Source organism: Martes martes (genome assembly GCF_963455335.1).
Source record: "Martes martes genome assembly, chromosome: X".
NCBI classification, from domain to species: Eukaryota; Metazoa; Chordata; class Mammalia; order Carnivora; family Mustelidae; genus Martes; species Martes martes.
Window position 1 is genome coordinate 84,755,204 of NC_137897.1, and position 19,394 is coordinate 84,774,597.

Genomic DNA, 19,394 nt, shown 5'->3' on the forward strand with positions numbered 1-19,394 from the left:
AGCTGGCTTGGTGTCTGGGCTGTTAACAGTGGCTGGAGGCCGTCTCGGGGATTAAAATAAATCTTTCCAGTTGCTTGAAGAAGGAGCTTATTTGTGGGGAAGACCAGGAGTTTCACTCCCCACTGCCATTTGGACAAAGTTTCCTGGGTTTTTGAACCCACCCCAATTTCTAGCAGTCTCCCTTTCTATACCCCGAGTGGTTAGCAGAGCTAGGCACCATATCTTTGTTCTTTGCAAAATTGCCTTTTTATTGTGCGATTCTATCATAAAAGCAGCACAAGCTCCCGATCTAAGCCTGCAACATGACAAGAATAGGACACATGACAAATAAAAAGCCCCTGAGAAGTTTATCTCCCAGAGATTAGACCCTGTAAGCATGTGTTCCCTGCAGGTTTCATGTTCAATTAGTTGTTATTTAAAAACTCAATTTGAAAGGAGCAGACTAGGATGTAGGATTCCTTCCAACCCCCCGACCCGACTCCCCCACTATTTCTTTTCCCTACAAACGAACCACCATTACCAGTTGCTTAGAAATCTTGAGAGGCATTCTATACATAAGCAAGGCTTGAGTATTTTAGAGTGCCCAATGCTATCCCGTGTACCAGAGACGCTCAACAAATACTTGTCGCGTGAATAAATGCAAGGAGCACACGGGTACATGTTGAGCGACTCGTATGTTCCGGGCACTGTGTTAGCTTCTGAAGCTACAACAAGGATCAGCACACAGCCACTGGCCTCCAAGAGCTGACATTCTAGCAGGGAAGATGGACATTAAAAAAAAACAAACAAACAAGGAACACGGCTGCTATAAAGTGAGAAACAGTAGCAAGTGTTGTGAAGGAAAAGGACAGGGTTTATATATGTCGCTTTTCGAATAGTGATCCAGAGTCCCCTTCCCCAGTTTCCTCATACAGAGGCATGGATGGGAGATTGGCAGCAGAGACATAACTCCCCGACCTTGATCCTTGCTGGCGATTTTCTTCTCTCCCCACCAGAGTTTTTGTCTGACAAAACAGCCTTACTGGGAGTTAGGGTAATCCAACCAGCTTTGTCACTGGTAGGTGGAGTGCTAGTGGTACTGTAGGTCAGAAAACTTTTGTAGACGGACCGTGAACTTCTTGTGGCTAGGAACTGTGTCCTTCATCTCGCTGGAAGCCCAGGACCCCGGCAAGGACAAACTGACATAGGCATTAGGCCCCATATACTTGACTTACGTTCCTATTTGATACCTTGGCTGCACTGCACGTAGCAGGTAGTCCTCTTCCTATTTTTAAAGATGAAAACAACCAGGACCCAAGGAAGTTGGAAAAACCTTCCTCCTTTAAAATTAATGCTCCTGTATTTCTCCTCCTGCCCCACGATCCTTGACCACAGTCAGATAGCTTCTCGGTGGCAGGGCTCCACCAGTATTAGCTGGCCCGCATGGCTGTGACCCTGACATAGTTGGTCCCCTTCCTGTGGGGAACTGGATACCCTCCGTCCCTCCCATGGGCTGGCCTAGGCTCTATTCCCTCCCAGTTGTCTGGAAGCGATTTTAAGACAACCAGGTCATTCTATTCTAAATATTTTTCTGGGATTGAGGTCAAGTCAGCAGCATGATCCTCTCTTAAATGGGTCAGAGGAGGCGGACTCCCGTGGCTCCTTGAAAGGTTGAGCCTCTCCGGACACGTTACCCCTCTTTCCTTCTCTTCCAGCTGGTGTCCTCAGCTGGGTTCTGGCTGGGGAGCAGACTCGCGATCGCGTGTGTTTCCTGGGGAACATTTATGCATCCCACACTGTGTTATACACTTTGAGGAGTGGAGGCAGAGGCAATTCTTTAAATGCCAAAGTAACATATAGGGGAGATAGAAGGTGGTATTGGCTACGGACGTGATCTTTGGAACCAGTCCCAGGTTCCAAGCCGGACTCCCCTACTTAGTAGTTGTGTGACCTTGGGCAAGTTACTTTCATTATTAGCTCCATTTCCTCTCGTGTAAATAGGGGCGGGGTGGGGAATAGCCCTGATCTCCAAGGATGGCTGTGAGGAATACATGAAACAGTACAAGGAAGGTGCTGAATGTAGGGCCAGGCACAGGTACTGCCATTACTATTATTATTATTACTGCTGTTGCCACTGTCATTATTATTTACAGTTGTAGGAGACTAATGGAGTAATAAGTGTGTAGCACCAGTAAGCACCAGTGTAGTTCAGAAAAGGAATGATCAGTTTTGGTGGGTGATCCAGGGGAAGTCTCTGGAGGAGGGAGGAGAAATGGAATGAAATGTGGGAGGCTGAACTGAGTTGGAGCGGGGGCCCAAAAGAAGGAACGAAGTCGCCGTTGGGCATATTTAGTCTTGACCAGCAGCTCACCTGTATTTACAGATAATCACCTCCAGCCCTTTATGACTACCCATTTGGAGGGTCCTGCTTTACTACTTGCAGTTTAGAGGGGATCCTTATTGGCTGGCTGCTCTGGCTGAGCTTTAGAGTGTTTGATGTGGGCCCTGACTCTGCAACTTGGTTTGCGGGTCCAAGGCCTAGTTTGTTTTTTTTTTTTAATTCTAAATTTTTAATTTTTTAAAAGATTTTTATTTATTTATTTTTATTTATTTATTTATTTGACAGACAGAGATCACAAGTAGGCAGAGAGGCAGTCAGAGAGAGAGAGGAGGAAACAGGCTCCCTGGCGAGCAGAGAGTCGATCGAGCAGGGCTCGATCCCAGGACCCCGGGATTACGACCCGAGCCGAAGGCAGAGGCTCCAACCCACTGAGCCACCCAGGCGCCCCTCACGGCCTAGTTTTTATCAGCTCACCCAGGGAGGTTGGTTTCATACTCTGCAACCTTAGGGGAGACTTTGCAATAAACCACAAGGTGGGAGAATGGATTGACAATGGGGGAGGGACCCATGTAGAGACAACACTTGTGTCTATCAGTTGGGTCATATCCTTCCTGATAACCAGGTTCTTGAAGCCAGATTAATCAGGGACTTGTTTGGTAACCTAAAATCATAACCTAGCAGGGGTTGAAGGGTTTCAAGAGAGATGGCATAGGTACATCAAACCGCTGTATTGACCAGAATGTGTATCCTTTTTTCTCTACAGTGCTGGGAAAACATTAATGACGATTTTTCTCTTGGGTGTTTCCATTTTCTAACTCCATGGTAATACTGTGTGCATGCTATGACCATGTTCTTTTTCTGCCCCCCACCCCCGTTTTTTTAAAAATCTTCTTGATAAGATTTGGAGAATATCCACTTCTCAATAGCAATATAGATGCAGTGATTCTCTCATTGAGGGTTCTTTTTTGGCTTTGTTCCTAAATCGTACTGATGTTTCTAAGCAGGGCTGCCACGAATGGCTTTGCACTGCACAACCCTAGGAGAGGGTGCCATTCACATAGACTATAATTGAATGGCGCCACTAGGGTTGTGCAGTGCACAACCTACACAACTCTACTCGGCAGCCCTGGCATAATATCAGTGCTTTTTTCATCAAGGGCAGGGTTTTGGGGAAAGGTCGAGAGTAGCAGTTTGGAATGTTCTCCAGGACTTGGTAAGGGGGCTGAAGCAGTGAGCTGCCACTGTGATTCGGAAAGGAAGAGAGAAGTGCACTTGTGGCTTTGAGGGGATTATCCTCTGGCAGTATCTCCAGCCTTTGGAGAGTCCTGCATTACTGCTTGTGGTTTTGAGGTGGAAGTCCTTTCTCCTGTGGGAGGACTACTGACCTTCACTCTTTCAGTAAATCATTTTTTGAGGGACTACCATATGAAGGGTGAAGAACAGGGAAGGATTTGCACAGGAGGGAGCATTTGAACTGGGCTTTATGAAAGAAGCAGGAAAATAACAGGTGAAAATGGGTTGTGAGAACAGAGTTCCGGGGAAAGGGAAGAGGGGGAGGGAAGACAGTTGGGAAACTGCATGGTGGGATATGTGGGTAATGGGGAGAAATTCTTTTGGTTTTATAGAAAGGCACATGAAGAAGAGTAGTAAGCAGTAATGCTGGTTGGGGGCAGGAGGTGTCAAATGATGAAGGGGGAGGGGAGGATCTTGGATGCCAAATTAAGGAGTTTGGGCTTCATTTAATAAGCATTAAGGAGCCAACCTAAATTTGTTGTTTTTTAAAATAGTTTATTGAGATATAACACTTACTGTACAGTTCACCCATTTGAAGTGTTCAGTTGGTGGTTTTTAGTATATTCACAGTTATGTACAGCCATCACCACAATTTTGAATATTTTCATCACCTCAAAAAGAAGTTATGTACCATTTAGCTGTCACTCCCGTACCTGTCCTTCCCCCTGCCCCTGGTCTAAGCAATGACTAATCTGTTTTCTGTCTGTATAGATGTGCCTGGTCTAGACGTTTCATAGCGATGGAGTCATATAATACACTGTCTTCTCTGACTGGTTTCTTTCACTTAGTATGTGTTTAAGTTTTGTCCATATTGTAGCATGGATAAGAACTTCATGCCTTTTAGTGGCCCAATAATGTTCCATTGTGAGGGTGCACCACATTTTGTTTATCTATTCATTCACTGAGGAGTGTTTACGTTGTTTCCGCCTTCTGGCAGTTGTAAATATGGCTGCCATAAATATCCGTGTATGAGTTTTCATGTGGACATTTCTCTTGGACATATACATAGAAATGGAATGAACATCCATGTATAAGTTTTTATGTGGACATTTCTCTTGGACATATACATGGAAATGGAGTTGCTGGGTCATATGATAACTATGTTTAGTCTTTTGAGGAACTACCAGACCATTTTCCAGCGTGGTGGTGCCATTTTACAGTGTACAGCCGTACCTCGGAGGTTCCATTCCAGACCACTGCAGTGAAGCAAATATCACAGTAGAGCAAGTTAAATGACTTTGTTGGTTTCCCCATATATATAAAAGTAATGTTTACACTATGCCATGGTCTGCTAAGTTTGCAATACCATTATGTCCAAGCATACAATGCATGTATCTTAATTTAAAAAAATACTTTATTGTGAAAAATGTTAATAACCATCTGAGTCTTTGGTGAGTCATAATCTTTCTGCTGGTGGATGGTCTTGCCTCGATGTTGATGGCCACTGACTGATCAGAGTGGTGGTTGCTGAAGACTGGTGTGGTCGGGGCAGTTTCTTAAAATGAGACAACACTGAGCTTTGCTGCACTGATGGACTCTTCCTTTCACAAATGATTTCAGTGTAGCATGTGATGCTGTGTGAGAGCATTTTACCACAGTAGAACTTCTACAAAAATTGGACTCAATCCTATGTTGTCATCTCAACACTCTTCACAGCATCTTCACCAGGAGTAGGTTCCATCTCAAGAAACCTGTTTCTTTGCCCATCCATAAGAAGCAGCTCCTCAGCCATTCAAGTTCAATCATGAGATGGCAGCAGTTCAGTCCCATCTTCAGGCTCCACTTCTTTCTTTCTTTTTTTTTTTTTAAGATTTTATTTATTTATTTGACAGAGAGATAGAGAGAGCAGGAACATAAGCAGGGAGAGTGGGAGAGGGGAAGCAGGCTTTCTGCCAAGCAGGGAGCCTGATGCAGGGCTCAATCCCAGGACCCTGGGATCATGACCCAAGCCAAAGGCAGATGCTTAACTCACTGAGCCACCCAGGTGCTCCTTCAGGCTCCACTTCTGATTCTAGTTTTCTTGCTCTTTCCTTTGCATCTGTAGTTCTTTTCTCTTTGGAAGTTTTGACCCCCTCAAAGTCATCCACGAGGGTTGGGGTCAACTTTTTCCAAACTCCCATTCATGTTGGAATTTTGACCTCTTCCCATGAATCACAAATATTCTTAATAGCATCTAGAAGAGTGAATCCTTCCCAGAAGGTTTTCACTTCACTTTGCCCAGATCCATCAGAGGAATCACTTTCTATGGCAGCTAGATAACCTTGTGAAATGTATTTCTTCAATAATAAGACTGGAAATTCGAAATGACTCCTTGAACCACAGGTCGCAAAATGGATGTCATGTTAGCAGGCATGAAAATAACATTAATTGCACACATTTCCACCAGAGCTTTTGGGTGACCAGGTGCATTGTCAGTGAGCAGGAAGATTTAGAAAAGAGTTTTTTTTTTTTTCCCCCCGAGCGGTAGGTCTCAACAGTAGGCTTTAAATACTCAGCAAACCATGTTGCGAACAGATGTGCTGTCATCCAGGCTGGCGTTCCATTTATAGAGCATAGGCAGAGGAAATTTAGCATAATTCTTAAGTGCCCTAGGATTTCTGGAATGGCTTCGACTTCAAGCTTTGGTTTCGAACATCTGTAACCAGCTGCTTTAGCACTTAGTAAGAGAGTCAGCCTGTTCTCTGAAGCTTTGAAGTCGGGCGTTGACTTTTCCTCTCTAGCTATGATAGCCCGGGATGGCATCTTCTTCCAATAAAAGTCTGTTTGATCTGCCTTGACAATCTGTTGTTTAGTGTGGCCACCTTCATTAACTATCTTAGCTAGACCTTCTAGAGAACCTGCTGCAGCTTCTACGTCAGCACTTAAGGAGACAACTTTACTTAAACCTCATGAACCATCCTCTGCTAGCTGCACATTTTTCTTTACAGCTTCCTTACCTCCTTTGGCCTTCATGGAATTGAAGAGAGTCAGAGCTTTGCTCCGGATTAGGCTTTGGCTTAGGGGAATGTGGTGGCTCTTTGGATCTTCTGTCCAGACCACTCCAGCTTTCTCTGTATTCACCAAAAGTTGTTTTACTTTCTTAACCATTCATGTGTTCACTAGAGTAGCACTTTTAATTTCCTTCAAGAACTTTTCCTTTGTAGTCCCAGCTTGGCCAGCTGCTTGGCTTAAGAGGCCCCGCTTTCGGCCTACTGGCTTTCAACATGCCTTTCTCACAAAATTTAATCATTTCTAGCTTTTGATTCAAAGTAAGAGGTGTGCGACTCTTCCTTTCACTTGAACATTTAGACGCCCCTGTAGGGTTAGTAAATGGCCTAACGTCTGTATTGTGTCTCAGGGAATAGGGAGGCCCAAGGAGAGGGTGAGCGATGGGGGAACAGTTGGTCAGTGGAGCAGTCAGAACACAGACAACATGTGTCGATTAAGTTCGCTGTCTCATGGTGAGCGCTGTTTGTGGCGTCTGAAAAAAATTACAGTATAACAACAAAGATCACTATAACAGATCACCTTAACAAATAATGAAAAAGTTTGAAATATTTAAGAATTACCAAAATGTGACACAGTGATACAAAGTGAACAGATGCTGTTGGAAGAATGGCACTGATAGACTTGTTCAATGCAAGTTTGCCATTGACCTTCCATTAGTAAAAACAAAAAAATTAAAAAAAATGCAGTATCTACAAAGTGCAATAAAGCAAAGCAGGATAAAATGAGGTGTGTCTGTATGAGGTTTGAGTTTTTCCCCATCATTACAAACACCTGTGATTGTCTTTTATCTTAGCCTTTCTTATGGGCATGAAGTGGTATGTCCTTGTGGTTTGGTTTTCATTTCTCTAACGGCTAATGATATGGAGCATCTTTTCATGAGTGCATTGGCTATTTGCTTGTGTTCTTTGGACAAATATCTATTCAGATCCTGAGCCCACTTTTAATTGGGTTGTTTATCATTTTATTGTTGTGTTTCAAGGGTTTTATGTATTCTGGATAAGAGACCCTTGTCAGAGATCGGATTTGCAAAAATTTTCTCTCATTCTTTGTGTTGTCTCTTTTCTTTCTTAATGGTGTCCTTTGAATCACAGAAGATTTTAATTTTCATGAAGTCCCATTTAGCTGTTTTTATCTTTTGTTGCTTTTGCTTTCTGTGTCACATCTAAGAATCCATTCCCAAGTCTGGGGTCGTGAAGATTGACTATTATGTTTACTTTTTAAAAAAGATTTTATTTACTTATTTGACAGATCGAGAGAGCAGGAGAACACAAGCAGTGGGAGCAACAGAGGGAGAGGGAGAAGCAGGCCCCCGCTGAGCAGGGAGCCCGATGCAAGCCTCCATCCCAGAACCCTGGGATCATGACCCAAGCTGAAGGCAGTTCTGAGCTGCCTTTTTTTTTTTTAAGATTTTTTAAGATTTTATTTATTTATTTGACAGACAGAGATCACAAGTAGGCAGAGAGGCAGGCAGAGAGAGGGAGGGGAGGCAGGCTCCCTGCTGAGCAGGGAGCCCGATGCGGGGCTTGATCCCAGGACCCTGGGATCATGACCTGAGCTGAAGGCAGAGGCTTTAACCCACTGAGCCACCCAGGTGCCCCTACTCTGTTTACATTTAAGAGTTTTATAGTTCTTGCTTTTACATTTAGGTCTTTGGTTGAATTTGACTTAACTTTTGTATGTGGTTGTGAGATGGGGTTCACCCATCCGTATGCATGGGTCCACTTGTCTCAGGACCATTTGTTGAAGAGACTGTTTCCGCCATTGAACGGTCTTGGCACCCTTGTTGAAAATCATTTGTGTTTATTTTTGAAGTTTCAACTCCATTCCATTAGCCTGTGTGTCTCTCCTTATGCCAGTACCATGCAATCTTTATTATTGCTTTGTAAGGAGTTTGGAAATCAAGTCATGTGGGTCCTTCTTCTTGTTCTTTTCGCCTTGTTTTGGCTATTTGGAGTCCCTTACAATTCCATAAGAATTTTAGAATTAGCTTGTCATTTTCTACAAAGAAGTCAGCCGAGATTCCAATAGTGATTGTGTCAAATTGGTCATCTGAAAATTTTAAGGAGGAACATAACATTATGAGGGCTCTATTTTAAGAATAAGAACCTGATAGTAATATATGAACCCTAGAGTAAAGGAGGGGAGATACTGGAGACCTGGAGATCAGATAGGAAATTGTTATAGTAGTTCAAGAAAATGAGAGGGACTAAACGAGGAAAAGATGTTGAGGATAAATGTGAGATATATTGAAAAGGTTGAGGTGTCAACATGATAGGACTTGGGGACTGACTACATGTGGAGGCAGAAGAAGGGGGTGCCATGAACGATAGCTCCAAAGTTTGAAAATAGGCTAACTGATTAGATGACAGTACTTTTATAAGCTCTGTGTTTTATTTATTTTTCTTTCTTTCTTTTCTTTTCTTTCTTTCTTTCTTTCTTTTTTTTTTTTTTTTGAGAGAGAGAGAGCATGTGCATGCACGTGCATGTTGTGGGGGAGGGTAAAGGGCAGAGCGAGAAAGGAAATCTTAAGCAATCTCCACGCTTGGTGCAGAGCCCAGTGCGGGGCTTGATCTCATGACCCTGACTGAGATCATGACCTGAGCTGGAATCAAGAGTTGGACATTTAGCTGACTGAGCCTCCCACGTGCCCCTAAAATTATTTTTGATTTACAGAAGACTTGTAAAGAATATTACAGAAAATTTCTGTATACTCTCACTCAGCTTCCCTAATGTTAACATCTTGCATAATCATGGTAAAATTATTAACACTGAGAAATTGTCATTGGTGCTATGAACTGAACTATAGATTGTATTCTGATTTCACCAGTTTTTTCACAAACATCCCTTTACTATTCCAGGGTCCAATCCAGGATCCCATATTATATTTAGTTGTCATGTCTTCTTAGTCTTTTCTGTCCATGACAGTTTACCATTCTGTCTTTCATTACCTTGACAGTTTGAAGAACACTGGTAAGTTCCTTTGTAAAGTGTCCCTAATTTAGATTTATCTGATTTTTTTCTTGTTCAGATTTTGGCAGTTATAGACAAAAACAGCACAGAAGTGAGGCTTTACCCTTTTTGTGTATCATTTCAGGGAGTACACGATGATATGTCTTATTACCGGTGATGTTAACCACAGTCATTCGGTCAACACAGCGTCTGCCAGATTTCTCCACCATGAAGTTCCTGTTTTTCCTGGAAATTTAACATGAGCTGTGCTGATGTAGCTCACAGTAGGGATGGATTTTTCTATTGAGATCAGAACAATTATAGTTCTTAGATATTGAGTGCTAGCTATACTCTAGGCATTGTGCCAAGAGCTTTGCTTGCTCTATCACATTTGATCCTCTCCAAAACCTTGTGAGACGTAGATACTATTTTTGTCCCTATTTGAGAAACGGAATTCCTCCAGTTCCTTGCCCAAGCTCACTGTGCCATGAGTGGCAGAGCCAGCCTGTGGACCCAAGTTTGTTTTAACTCTAAAACCCATAATCTGAACCACTTAGCAATGCTACCTGTCTTGCTTTCATTCTCTTAATAGGGATGAATTTTCCAGTGGGACCAGAAAGCTTGGTGTTTATGAGCTAAGTTTCTCTAGCCCCTTGCTAGTGCTTGGGTGTGGACACGACAAAATACACCTCTCTGTGACTCTCCTTATTCGATACCTCAGTGGTTGAGCAAACCCATTTGTTTTTTTTTTTTTTAGATTTTATTTATTTATTTGACAGAGATCACAAGTAGGCAGAGAAGTAGGTAGAGAAAGAGAGGAGGAAGCAGGCTCCCCGTGGAGCAGAGAGCCCAATGTGGGGCTCGATCCCAGGACCCTGGGATCATGACCTGAGCCTAAGGCAGAGGCTTTAACCCACTGAGCCACCCAGGTGCCCCACCCCATTCTTTTTTAAGGTATAATTCAAGCAGGTTACAATCTGTTCTTTGAAGCCTAGGAACCATTCTGGTTTTAAGATGACCTTATAATCTTTTAAATCCATTTTAGGTTGATTCTAAAACCCAACTCTTTATAAGTATGCTTATTTTCTTTTTTTTCTAAATTCTTAAGAGAAAGCTCTCTTTTCATAAGTTCTTTACACTGACAAAATTGGTAATTTCTCAGAAAGAGGTAAGCAGAAGGAGTTAATGGAAGGATAGAGGGTGGGCATTTAACCAAAGGCTTCCTGGAGAAAATGGTGCTTAATTTTGTATTTGAAGGATAAATAGGGATTGGCCAGGAAATTTAAGATGAGAAGGCCATTCTGGAAGAGTGAATCATATTAGCAGTAGAGATTGAAATTTTAAAAATAAAATTATGAAAATAGTAGGTGACTCTTCTATAATCCCAGGGTTGTAAGACTTTTAAACATGACATCAAAGACAGAAGCCATAAAGGAAGTGACAAATATATCTGATTACATAAAGATAAAAAACTTCTGTATACCAAAAAACTAACATAAGCAAAGCGACAACACTGACATCCTGGGGAAAATATTTGCAATAAATATCAAATAATCTGTATAAAATATCATTAAAACATAAATGGCTCTTATAATCCAGTAAGGAAAAAAAATACCAGTTATAAAATAGACAAAGGCCACAGGTGGTCACATACCCAAAGAAGAAATACAGCTGTCCAAAAAACATGTTAGAAAATAGTCAAACATTTTTGTTCATTTGAAACATGCCAATTAAAGGAATAAGTTGAATGTGTGTGTTAGTGGGGAGGAAAATAATTTTCTCTCTACCCTTCTAGGTTCTTGGCAGAGATCCTCTCCCCCGACCCCATAATTAAAGACCCGATTAACAGGAGAGAAAAACAAATGGAAGTTTAATAGCATGTATGCCTCCTGCAGACATGGGAGAGACCCAAGAAAATTGAGTAACTCCCTGAAATGGCCCAAGCCACCATCTTAAATACCATCTCTAGCTTAGAGACAAAGGGAAGACATTGGGTGGTGGGGGTAGTGTAGGGCAGAAGGCCAGTTATGGGAGGGGACCAGGAAAAGCATGGTAATCAAGGGTAAGGTCATTATGCAGGTTGAGGTCAGTGTCTTCTCCATTGATAAGAGTGTCTAGAGTTTAAGTCATCCTTCTTTTCCTGATACAGAGGGGGAACAATTCTTACAAATGGAGATTTTCCTTATAAATGTAAATATCTCCTACAAAAGGGTAACTTCTACTCACTTTTCAGAGCTTGTCCCATGTCTGCTGTTGTGTGTGTGTGTGTGTGTGTGTGTGTTTAAATAACCAGCCTAAAATAATCCTTATGCCAGAGAGACTTATTTCAGGGTGGCAAATTCTGCTCCCATTCCGTGTTTTGCCTTTTAAACAGGTTGTAGCAGAAACACTTTCTCATATGTTGCTGGTGGGAGTATAAATTCAAAGAAATTTTCTCGAAGGCAGTTTAGAATTATAGGTTAAAAGCCTTAAAATGTATATTCCCTTTGAAGACCTAGAAATCCTCCTTGCACAAATGTAGACTAAGGAAATAGTAAAGGATCTGAAAACGTAGACATAACATGTGCAGTAGGAGGAGATTGGTTGAGTAAATTGTTGCATATCTATAATTGAACGAAATGGAGCAATTAGAAAATGAGGTTGTAGAAGTGTGTTTATCGACATGGAGTATATTCAGGGTACAATTTGGCACAAAGCGTGAAGCTTCCAGGTTGAAGAGGTAGACAGGGTCTGGAGCAGAGAAAGTGTTGCCTGCAATGCTAAGAAGCTTGGAATTTTTCGTAGAAACTGGCAAGTCGTTTTGTAGGATTTTAAGTGGCAGATCAGAACAGTGTTTTAGGTAGATCTGTCTTCCAGCAGTGTATCTGGAGGTGGGAGACCAGTGAAGAGATTATCTCAGTGGTCCAGGGAGAGAGGATGTGGGTCCAAGGGTATGATCATTAGTGACTAGAGCCTAGGACAGTCTTTGGGCAGTTTAAGGAATGGATCTTCTCGATGGTTGGTAATGGTTATAAGCACTCAGGAATCCCTAAATTGCTGTGTACCATCATAGGAGATAGGACCAAGGGAACTAGAGCCAGAGGACCGGGCCTGAGAAGATTGTGCACCAGGCCAAACACCACTCACCTGGTCCTCTTCCATGGTTTCTGTTTCATTTAGTTTTCCTACTCTCTTCACTGATTTACCTGGCTAGTCCCTCATTTAGAATGGTCTTGGCAAGTGGCTTTTCTTCCCGATTACATTGCCATAGTACCGACACTTCCTCCTATGAACAAAATTTAATCTTCCTTAGGCGTCATGAAGATGGGGGTTTATCAGGTTTAATGTTGGGGTGAAGCAGTTGATGGGAGGCTGGACAATGATGCCAATGAACTTGGAACTTGTGAGGACAGGAACAGAAAGGAGGACAAGTGATACCAGAGGGGTGGGTTGGGTGGGAAACCAGAGCAGTTCAGAGGTAGAGGAGGAACTGGGACAGCTGCCTAGATTATGTGCTTTGAAAAGAGCTGAATTTACAAATCGCCAATGTTAGAGAACAAAATTCAACAGGGTAAATTTGAAGATCTAATTGGCTTTATTAAGAGATTCATGAGTCAGGCAGCATCCCATCCAGCCAGGGGAGGGGAGTTGTACAAAACAGTTGGTTTCTATAGGAAGTAGGGTGGGGCAAGGGAGTTATTAGCGAAGGAGAAAAAAGGAAAGAAAGGATTGTTTCAGGCAAGGTCCCCTTCCCTTAGGGGGAAGGGCAGAGGGTTTTATTAGCTGGATTATATCATCTTTCTTTGGAGAATGGAGTATTTCTCTGGTGCTGGCCAGAAAATTCCAGATTGATTGGCTTAAAATTCTACTGGGGGGAGTTGGAACTGCAGTTAAGTCTTGGTTTGTTATCTTGGAGGTGAGTGACTCCACCTTGGGCCTGTGGCTTTCTTTTAGCAGTGGGAAGGAGAACCTTGAAGTAGTACAGGGACCTTTCTGGCAGAATCTGAGAGGGTATGGTTTTGAATGGAACCTGTACCTTTTTTCCAGAAAAAGACCTCCATTTTGTAAGGATCCAAAGAATATCAGAGCCCAGCAGACCTGGTTCTGAAGGAGGTGGCTTGGGGCTAAGATGAGCATGTCTTTAGGGAATGCTGGACTCTGCAGCCCATCTATATAAATTTAATTTGCTGCCCAGTTTGGTTGTGTTTGGAGAGGTCTCACCTTATAGCGACTACATCTTGTGAACTGTGTGGTGGTACAGGTGTGGGGGCATTGGGGTGACTCTCCATGTGCCATTGGGTCAAGGGGCAGGGCTAGAGTCTAAAGAAGAGAACACTGTAAGGTGTGGACTGTGTCAGGTGTGAGGTGGAAGGTGTGCTGAACTGGGAGTTTAGGGGATCTGGGTACTGGTTGGAATGTTTTCCCTTAGGTTCCTTCATCTGTGAAGTGGAATTTAATAACAAGGCCCTGCTCATCTCTCAAACAATGGGAGACTAGAAGTGTTCTGTAACACATCCCTCTGTCTGTTACCCCCTGTCCTTGTCCTTTTCTTCAGGTGTTGAACGGGGTAGATTTCAGCATGAGTACAGAAGCACCAACTTGGTGATGGGATATGCTCAGACACATTCCCATCTTCGTACTGTCCTTGTTTGTGCTTCTGAGTCTCCTTTCTTCCCACCCTATTTGCAACTGAAAGGATCCATTAACTTTCCATCTGCTGGTCTAAAACATGCTACCAAAATTTGGAGGCAAATGGCAGCCCAGCAAGGAAGAAAGCAGGGATGTTCAGTCCAAGGCTGGGGGCTCACTGGGCCTCTGAATTAAAATGTTATTTTCACGTGGCTCCTTTGGTTAATGGTGATTATGGATGTGGCTCCAGAATGCTAGGGCAGAGAGGTTCAATGTCATAAATCTTTGAAGTTGCTGAGGGAGGCCTTGAGTTTACTGGAAATGGAATAGGATGGGTTTGGGGTCCTTTTTCAGATCTGCTGATGCGGCATGTCTACATGTACCTGATTTAAAGGTTGCTCAAAGAAGATACTCTATCTTGGTGATGGGAATAGACGCACCAGATGAGAAAGGCCAAAGTGTTGATAGGAGTGGCTTGGACATGTGAAACTGTTGGAGAACTCATTTAGGGTCAAAACTAGATTGATTAGCTGCCTCAAAAGAGATTAGACCCATCGTTGGGTTGGGGCTGGAGGCTTTGCTCCCTTTAGTAGGTTTCTGGGCTTTTGCCATAGGGCTATCATGAGTCAGGGGCAGCCAAATGGAGCAGGTATAGGGGAATCTGTCCCAGGAATCTGGTCATCTCTCCTTGGCTATGGGAAAAGTTAGAGTTAACTGTGGGGCCCAGTGTTGTATTTTTGCTTCTCTGTTTAGCATGTTAGCATGAAGTATCTTGGCTATTCCAGAATCTCAGGAAGGCTGCTGTCATGGCTCTTAGGTGACTCCAAAAGTATTGAGGACTTTTCCAAGGTGGTTGGGGGCCCCTGTCTATTCTCTGTATTCTGTACCTTGTGAGTGTAGCCTTTGATGGGCCTGATGCTGGGTAACTGAGTGCAACCTCCAACTTGGTCCCTTGCTTCAGGTGAGTAACTTTACTGCTGGGTCAGGGGTAGAGAATACCAGCTTTGTTTCTTTCTTTCTTGGATTGCTCCTGAAGAGTAGGGTGGGGAGTGGGGATAAATTAATGTTCGGATGATTGAGAATCCAAATTGAGAGTCCTTATCCCAAACCATTCAGGTCAGATGTATTTCAGAAGTCAGAAATTTTTGGATTTCAAGGTAATACAGGGGAACCTGGGTGGCTTATTTGGTTGAACACTTGACTCTTGATCTCATGGTTATAAATTCAAGCCCCATGTTGGGTGTAGAGCTTACTTAAAGTAAATCAGAAAGGCAATATAGTGAATATGGAGTATTTTATATATCCTCCCAGTGGGATCTGGGGTAACACCCCATAATCAAAAGCTTATTATTTATTATTACTATTATTGTTATTTTAAAGATTTATTTATTTATTTATTTGAGAGAGAGAGAGAGAGAGAGAGAAATTGAGAAAGAGAGAATGAACAGGGGAACAGCAAGGGGAGAGGGAAAGAGAGCATCTCCAGCAGACTCCCTGCTGAGCAAGGAGCCTAATGCGGGGCTTGATCTCAGGACCCCTGATATCATGACCTGAGCCAAAAATCAAGAGTTGGGTGATCAATGGACTGACCACCCAGGTGCCCCCAAAAGATATTATTTTTATGGAAGCTATATGAATACTCAGCATAAGTGGAATAAAGGAGTCCGTGAATAGTTTCAGCTCAGTTCAAGTCATACTTGCTATGAAATTAGCTTTGAAAAAACCCATTTTTTGGTTTTTAGAGCTTTTTGGATTTGGCGTTACCAGTGAAGGATTATGGGCCTGTAACTGTCACTGGTTTTGCACTATTAATCAAATTGATCCACGGGGGAAAAGGTTCGTTCTCAGTGGATATTTCCTTTTCTGGGTTCTCTGATCAGGTATTTTTCAGGTGATGGACTCCTGGCCACGTTCCTTTCAAGACCCGTTCTCTTTTCCATTCTTCTTTCTCTTCCTCTTGGTAGGGATTCAAGCAGGTGTCTTTCTTTGTAGTGATTTTCCTTATAGTACCTTTTATTTCTAAATGTAGATTTCGAGGAAACCGAAGAGACAAATGCTAAAGAATATACACATGACAGAGCCAAACAAGTTTATAATGCAGATAGCTTATTTTTTTAAAATTTTTAAAAGATTTTATTTATTTAACAGGGAGACAGCAAGAGAGGGAATACAATCAGGGGGAGTGGGAGAGGGAGAAGCAGGCTTCCCACTGAGCAGGGAGCCTGATGCAGGGCTTGATCCCAGGATCCTGGGACCACAACCTGAGCTGAAGACAGATGCCCGACAACTGAGACATCCAGGTGCCCCGCAGAGATAATCTATTTTAATAAATGCTCACTAGAGAGGGACATGTATCAGTGACTTTGTAAACCACACCATTAAATCACTGTAGAGGAGGGAACTCCACAAACATGAGCTTCATTCTTTCATTAATCCTTAGTCCTGTTGAATGTCTCTGATTCCTGTAGTAGTCCAGGCCAAGGTCAAACAGTCATCATATCTGGCTGCCAGGAGTAGTCGAGTCTCCTGGGGCATTTGTTAAACATGCAGATTCCTGGAGTCCCAGACTTTTGGAGTCAGCATTCCTAATGTGGAGCCCAGGAATCTGCATGTTCAACCAGTTGCTCTGCAGAGGTTTCATTGTCTCACTTGAGAACCAGTGCTCTGATGAAAGTCATACAGATGCAGTTGTTCTATAACCCAGGCCTAGGTCAAACCAAGTAGCATGGAACCAATTTGTCTCTTAGAAGGACGAGGTTCTTGTTTGGTTTGCCCCCAGGGAGAATAGAAGAGTAGAACTACCTGGTCATGGTTAGAAATAAGACAATCAAATGTGGGGGAGGAAAAGTAATTTTCCCTCTACCCTTCTAGGTTCTTCACCGAGACCTCCTCCTCCTAGCCCTCCAACCCACCCGGCCAATGTAATAAAAGACCAATTGACAGGAGAAAGACAAATGGAGGTTTAATACCATGTGTACCTCCTGCAGACATGGGAGAGACCCAGGAAAGTTGAGTAACTCCCTGAAATGGCCCAAGCCACCATCTTAAATACCATCTCTAGCTTAGAGACAAAGGGAAGACATTGGGTGGTGGGGGTAGTGTAGGGCAGAAGGCCAGTTATGGGAGGGGACCAGGAAAAGCATGGTAATCAAGGGTAAGGTCATTATGCAGGTTGAGGTCAGTGTCTTCTCCATTGATAAGAGTGTCTAGAGTTTAAGTCATCCTTCTTTTCCTGATACAGAGGGGGAACAATTCTTACAAATGGAGATTTTCCTTATAAATGTAAATATCTCCTACAAAAGGGTAACTTTTAATTACTTTTCAGTGTTTTTCCTATGTCTGCTGTTTCTTAAAAAATAACCAGCCTAAAATAATCCTTATGCCAAAGAGACATATTTCAGGGTGGCAAATTCTGCTCCCCTTCAAAATCAAAGGGAGGTTTGGAGCCTGGGGATGGCAGTATTGGTAGGGTTGCCAGATAGAACACTGGAGGCCCACTTAAATTTGAATTTCAGATAAACAGTGAATAATGTTTTTATATAAGTATATCCTAAATATTGCACGGAACATACTTACACAAAAACATTATTCATTGTTTATCTGAAATTCAAATTTAACAGGGCCTCCTGTGTTTTTATTTGCTAAATCTGGCAGTGCTGGGTATTGATTAACCCACCTTCCCCTGTGGGAGGCAAAGCAGCTGGCATTTATATGCTTTGTCCCATTCATGGAATATATTTTTGTTTGTCTTGGGTTAAAAGCTTCTCAGACTGGCTACTATATCATATTGACATTGAGGAGTTGAAAAATTGAGTCTTGTTCTAGAGATTAAAAGGAAGTGTTCTAGAGACACCCCCCCAAAAGCCCAAGAAAGGCTTTTCCTATCTTGCCCCCAAACACTCCCTCACTCTCTGTCTCTCTCCCTTTCCCCCACTGTAGCTCTCTCTCACACACACACGCACACACATGCACATGTACACATGCACACGTCCACGCACCTAGATGCCTGTGAAAACAGAAACACGTTTGGAAGACCACGTGCTTGCCTTTTCAGGTTTTTATTTTATATTGCATTCTTTGTGTTAGAGTCTGGTTATTTATTGTTACTATGATCATTTTACTATTGTTATTGAAATCACATTGTCTGTGTCCAGTACTGCTCTTGATAACCATACTTAACTCTTTTTCAATTGCAGATCTTTCTCCTGGCCTGCCCTCCGTGTCCTGGAGCTATCGTTGTCTTCAAGTAAGGGAAAATCGGTTTTTGCTCTGTTGCCATTGCTATTCCAAATGTTCGGTCTTCTTGATAACAAAGGTTGATGAGCGTGTTGACGTGAACATCTTGGGCCTGCCCGGCTTTGTCTCTGGGCTTCCCAAGGAACAAAAGTCTACTCGGCCCAGTGAAACACTGGGCTATGACATGCAGAGACTGGGCTTTGGTCAAGCCCTGACAAGTCCTCTTTAGTTAGTATTTGTGGTGGTGGTTTCTGGCCAAGTCCTGCTCCCTTGGAAGGTTTCTGGCTTCCTGCAGTTTCTCTTGAGAGCATGCTGGGGGCCACACAGCTTCCCTCCTCTTAAGAATCATTGCTTTGTGGTCCAGCTGCTCCCCTGAAGACCTTTGTTCTTCTGTTTCTGTACTTTGTTTCTGTTTCTGTACTTCTATACTTTGAAGACCTTTGTTCTTCTGTTTCTGTGGAATTTTTTTTCCTTAAAGTGCAAATTAAAGTAAGGGGAAGAAAATATCACCTTTACCAGTCCTGATTTTCTTAAAAAATAGCAAGCATCAAATCCATTAAAGTGTACTGCAGGCAAATCATGTTATCTGAAGGCAAATTTGCTTTAAGGAAATTCTCAAGAGACCCAGAGCCCTCCTTTTAACCATGAGTTGTGACCATCTCATTTATCAAGCCTTTTATTGGAGTTGCTAATGAGAAGCTAAATTGACCAAATTAATTTCATCTCTTTCCCCCTTCCCTGGCCCCCATTTTGGAGCTGTTCCTGAGCGGTAAAATGGCTGCAGGCCAGAAGGAGGAGACAGGAAGTAAGGGGCCCAGCAGATCCTTGGGTAATGGAAGAGTGGTGTAAATGGCTTTCTGATTTACTTAAGTCATTAAAGTGTTAGGTAGGGGGAAATATACCCCATTTGCTGCTTCGAACAGCTCCTTGGAATAGCCACTTAGTCTCTTGCCTTAGGTGAGTAACTTTCTACCGGATGAGGGCAAATGGATCCTGATCT

General features: G+C 42.8%; 1 protein-coding gene across 1 annotated transcript in view; it reads left to right on the plus strand.

Moving 5' to 3' along the window:
• The window catches only part of TMEM164 (transmembrane protein 164), a 163,815-nt gene that overhangs the window by 46,816 nt on the left and 97,605 nt on the right, over positions 1-19,394 (plus strand). Inside the window, exon 3 of the mRNA XM_080794884.1 lies at positions 18,355-18,404. Within this exon, the coding sequence (XP_080651010.1) occupies positions 18,355-18,404 (50 nt within the window). The remainder of the gene's footprint in view (positions 1-18,354; positions 18,405-19,394) is intronic.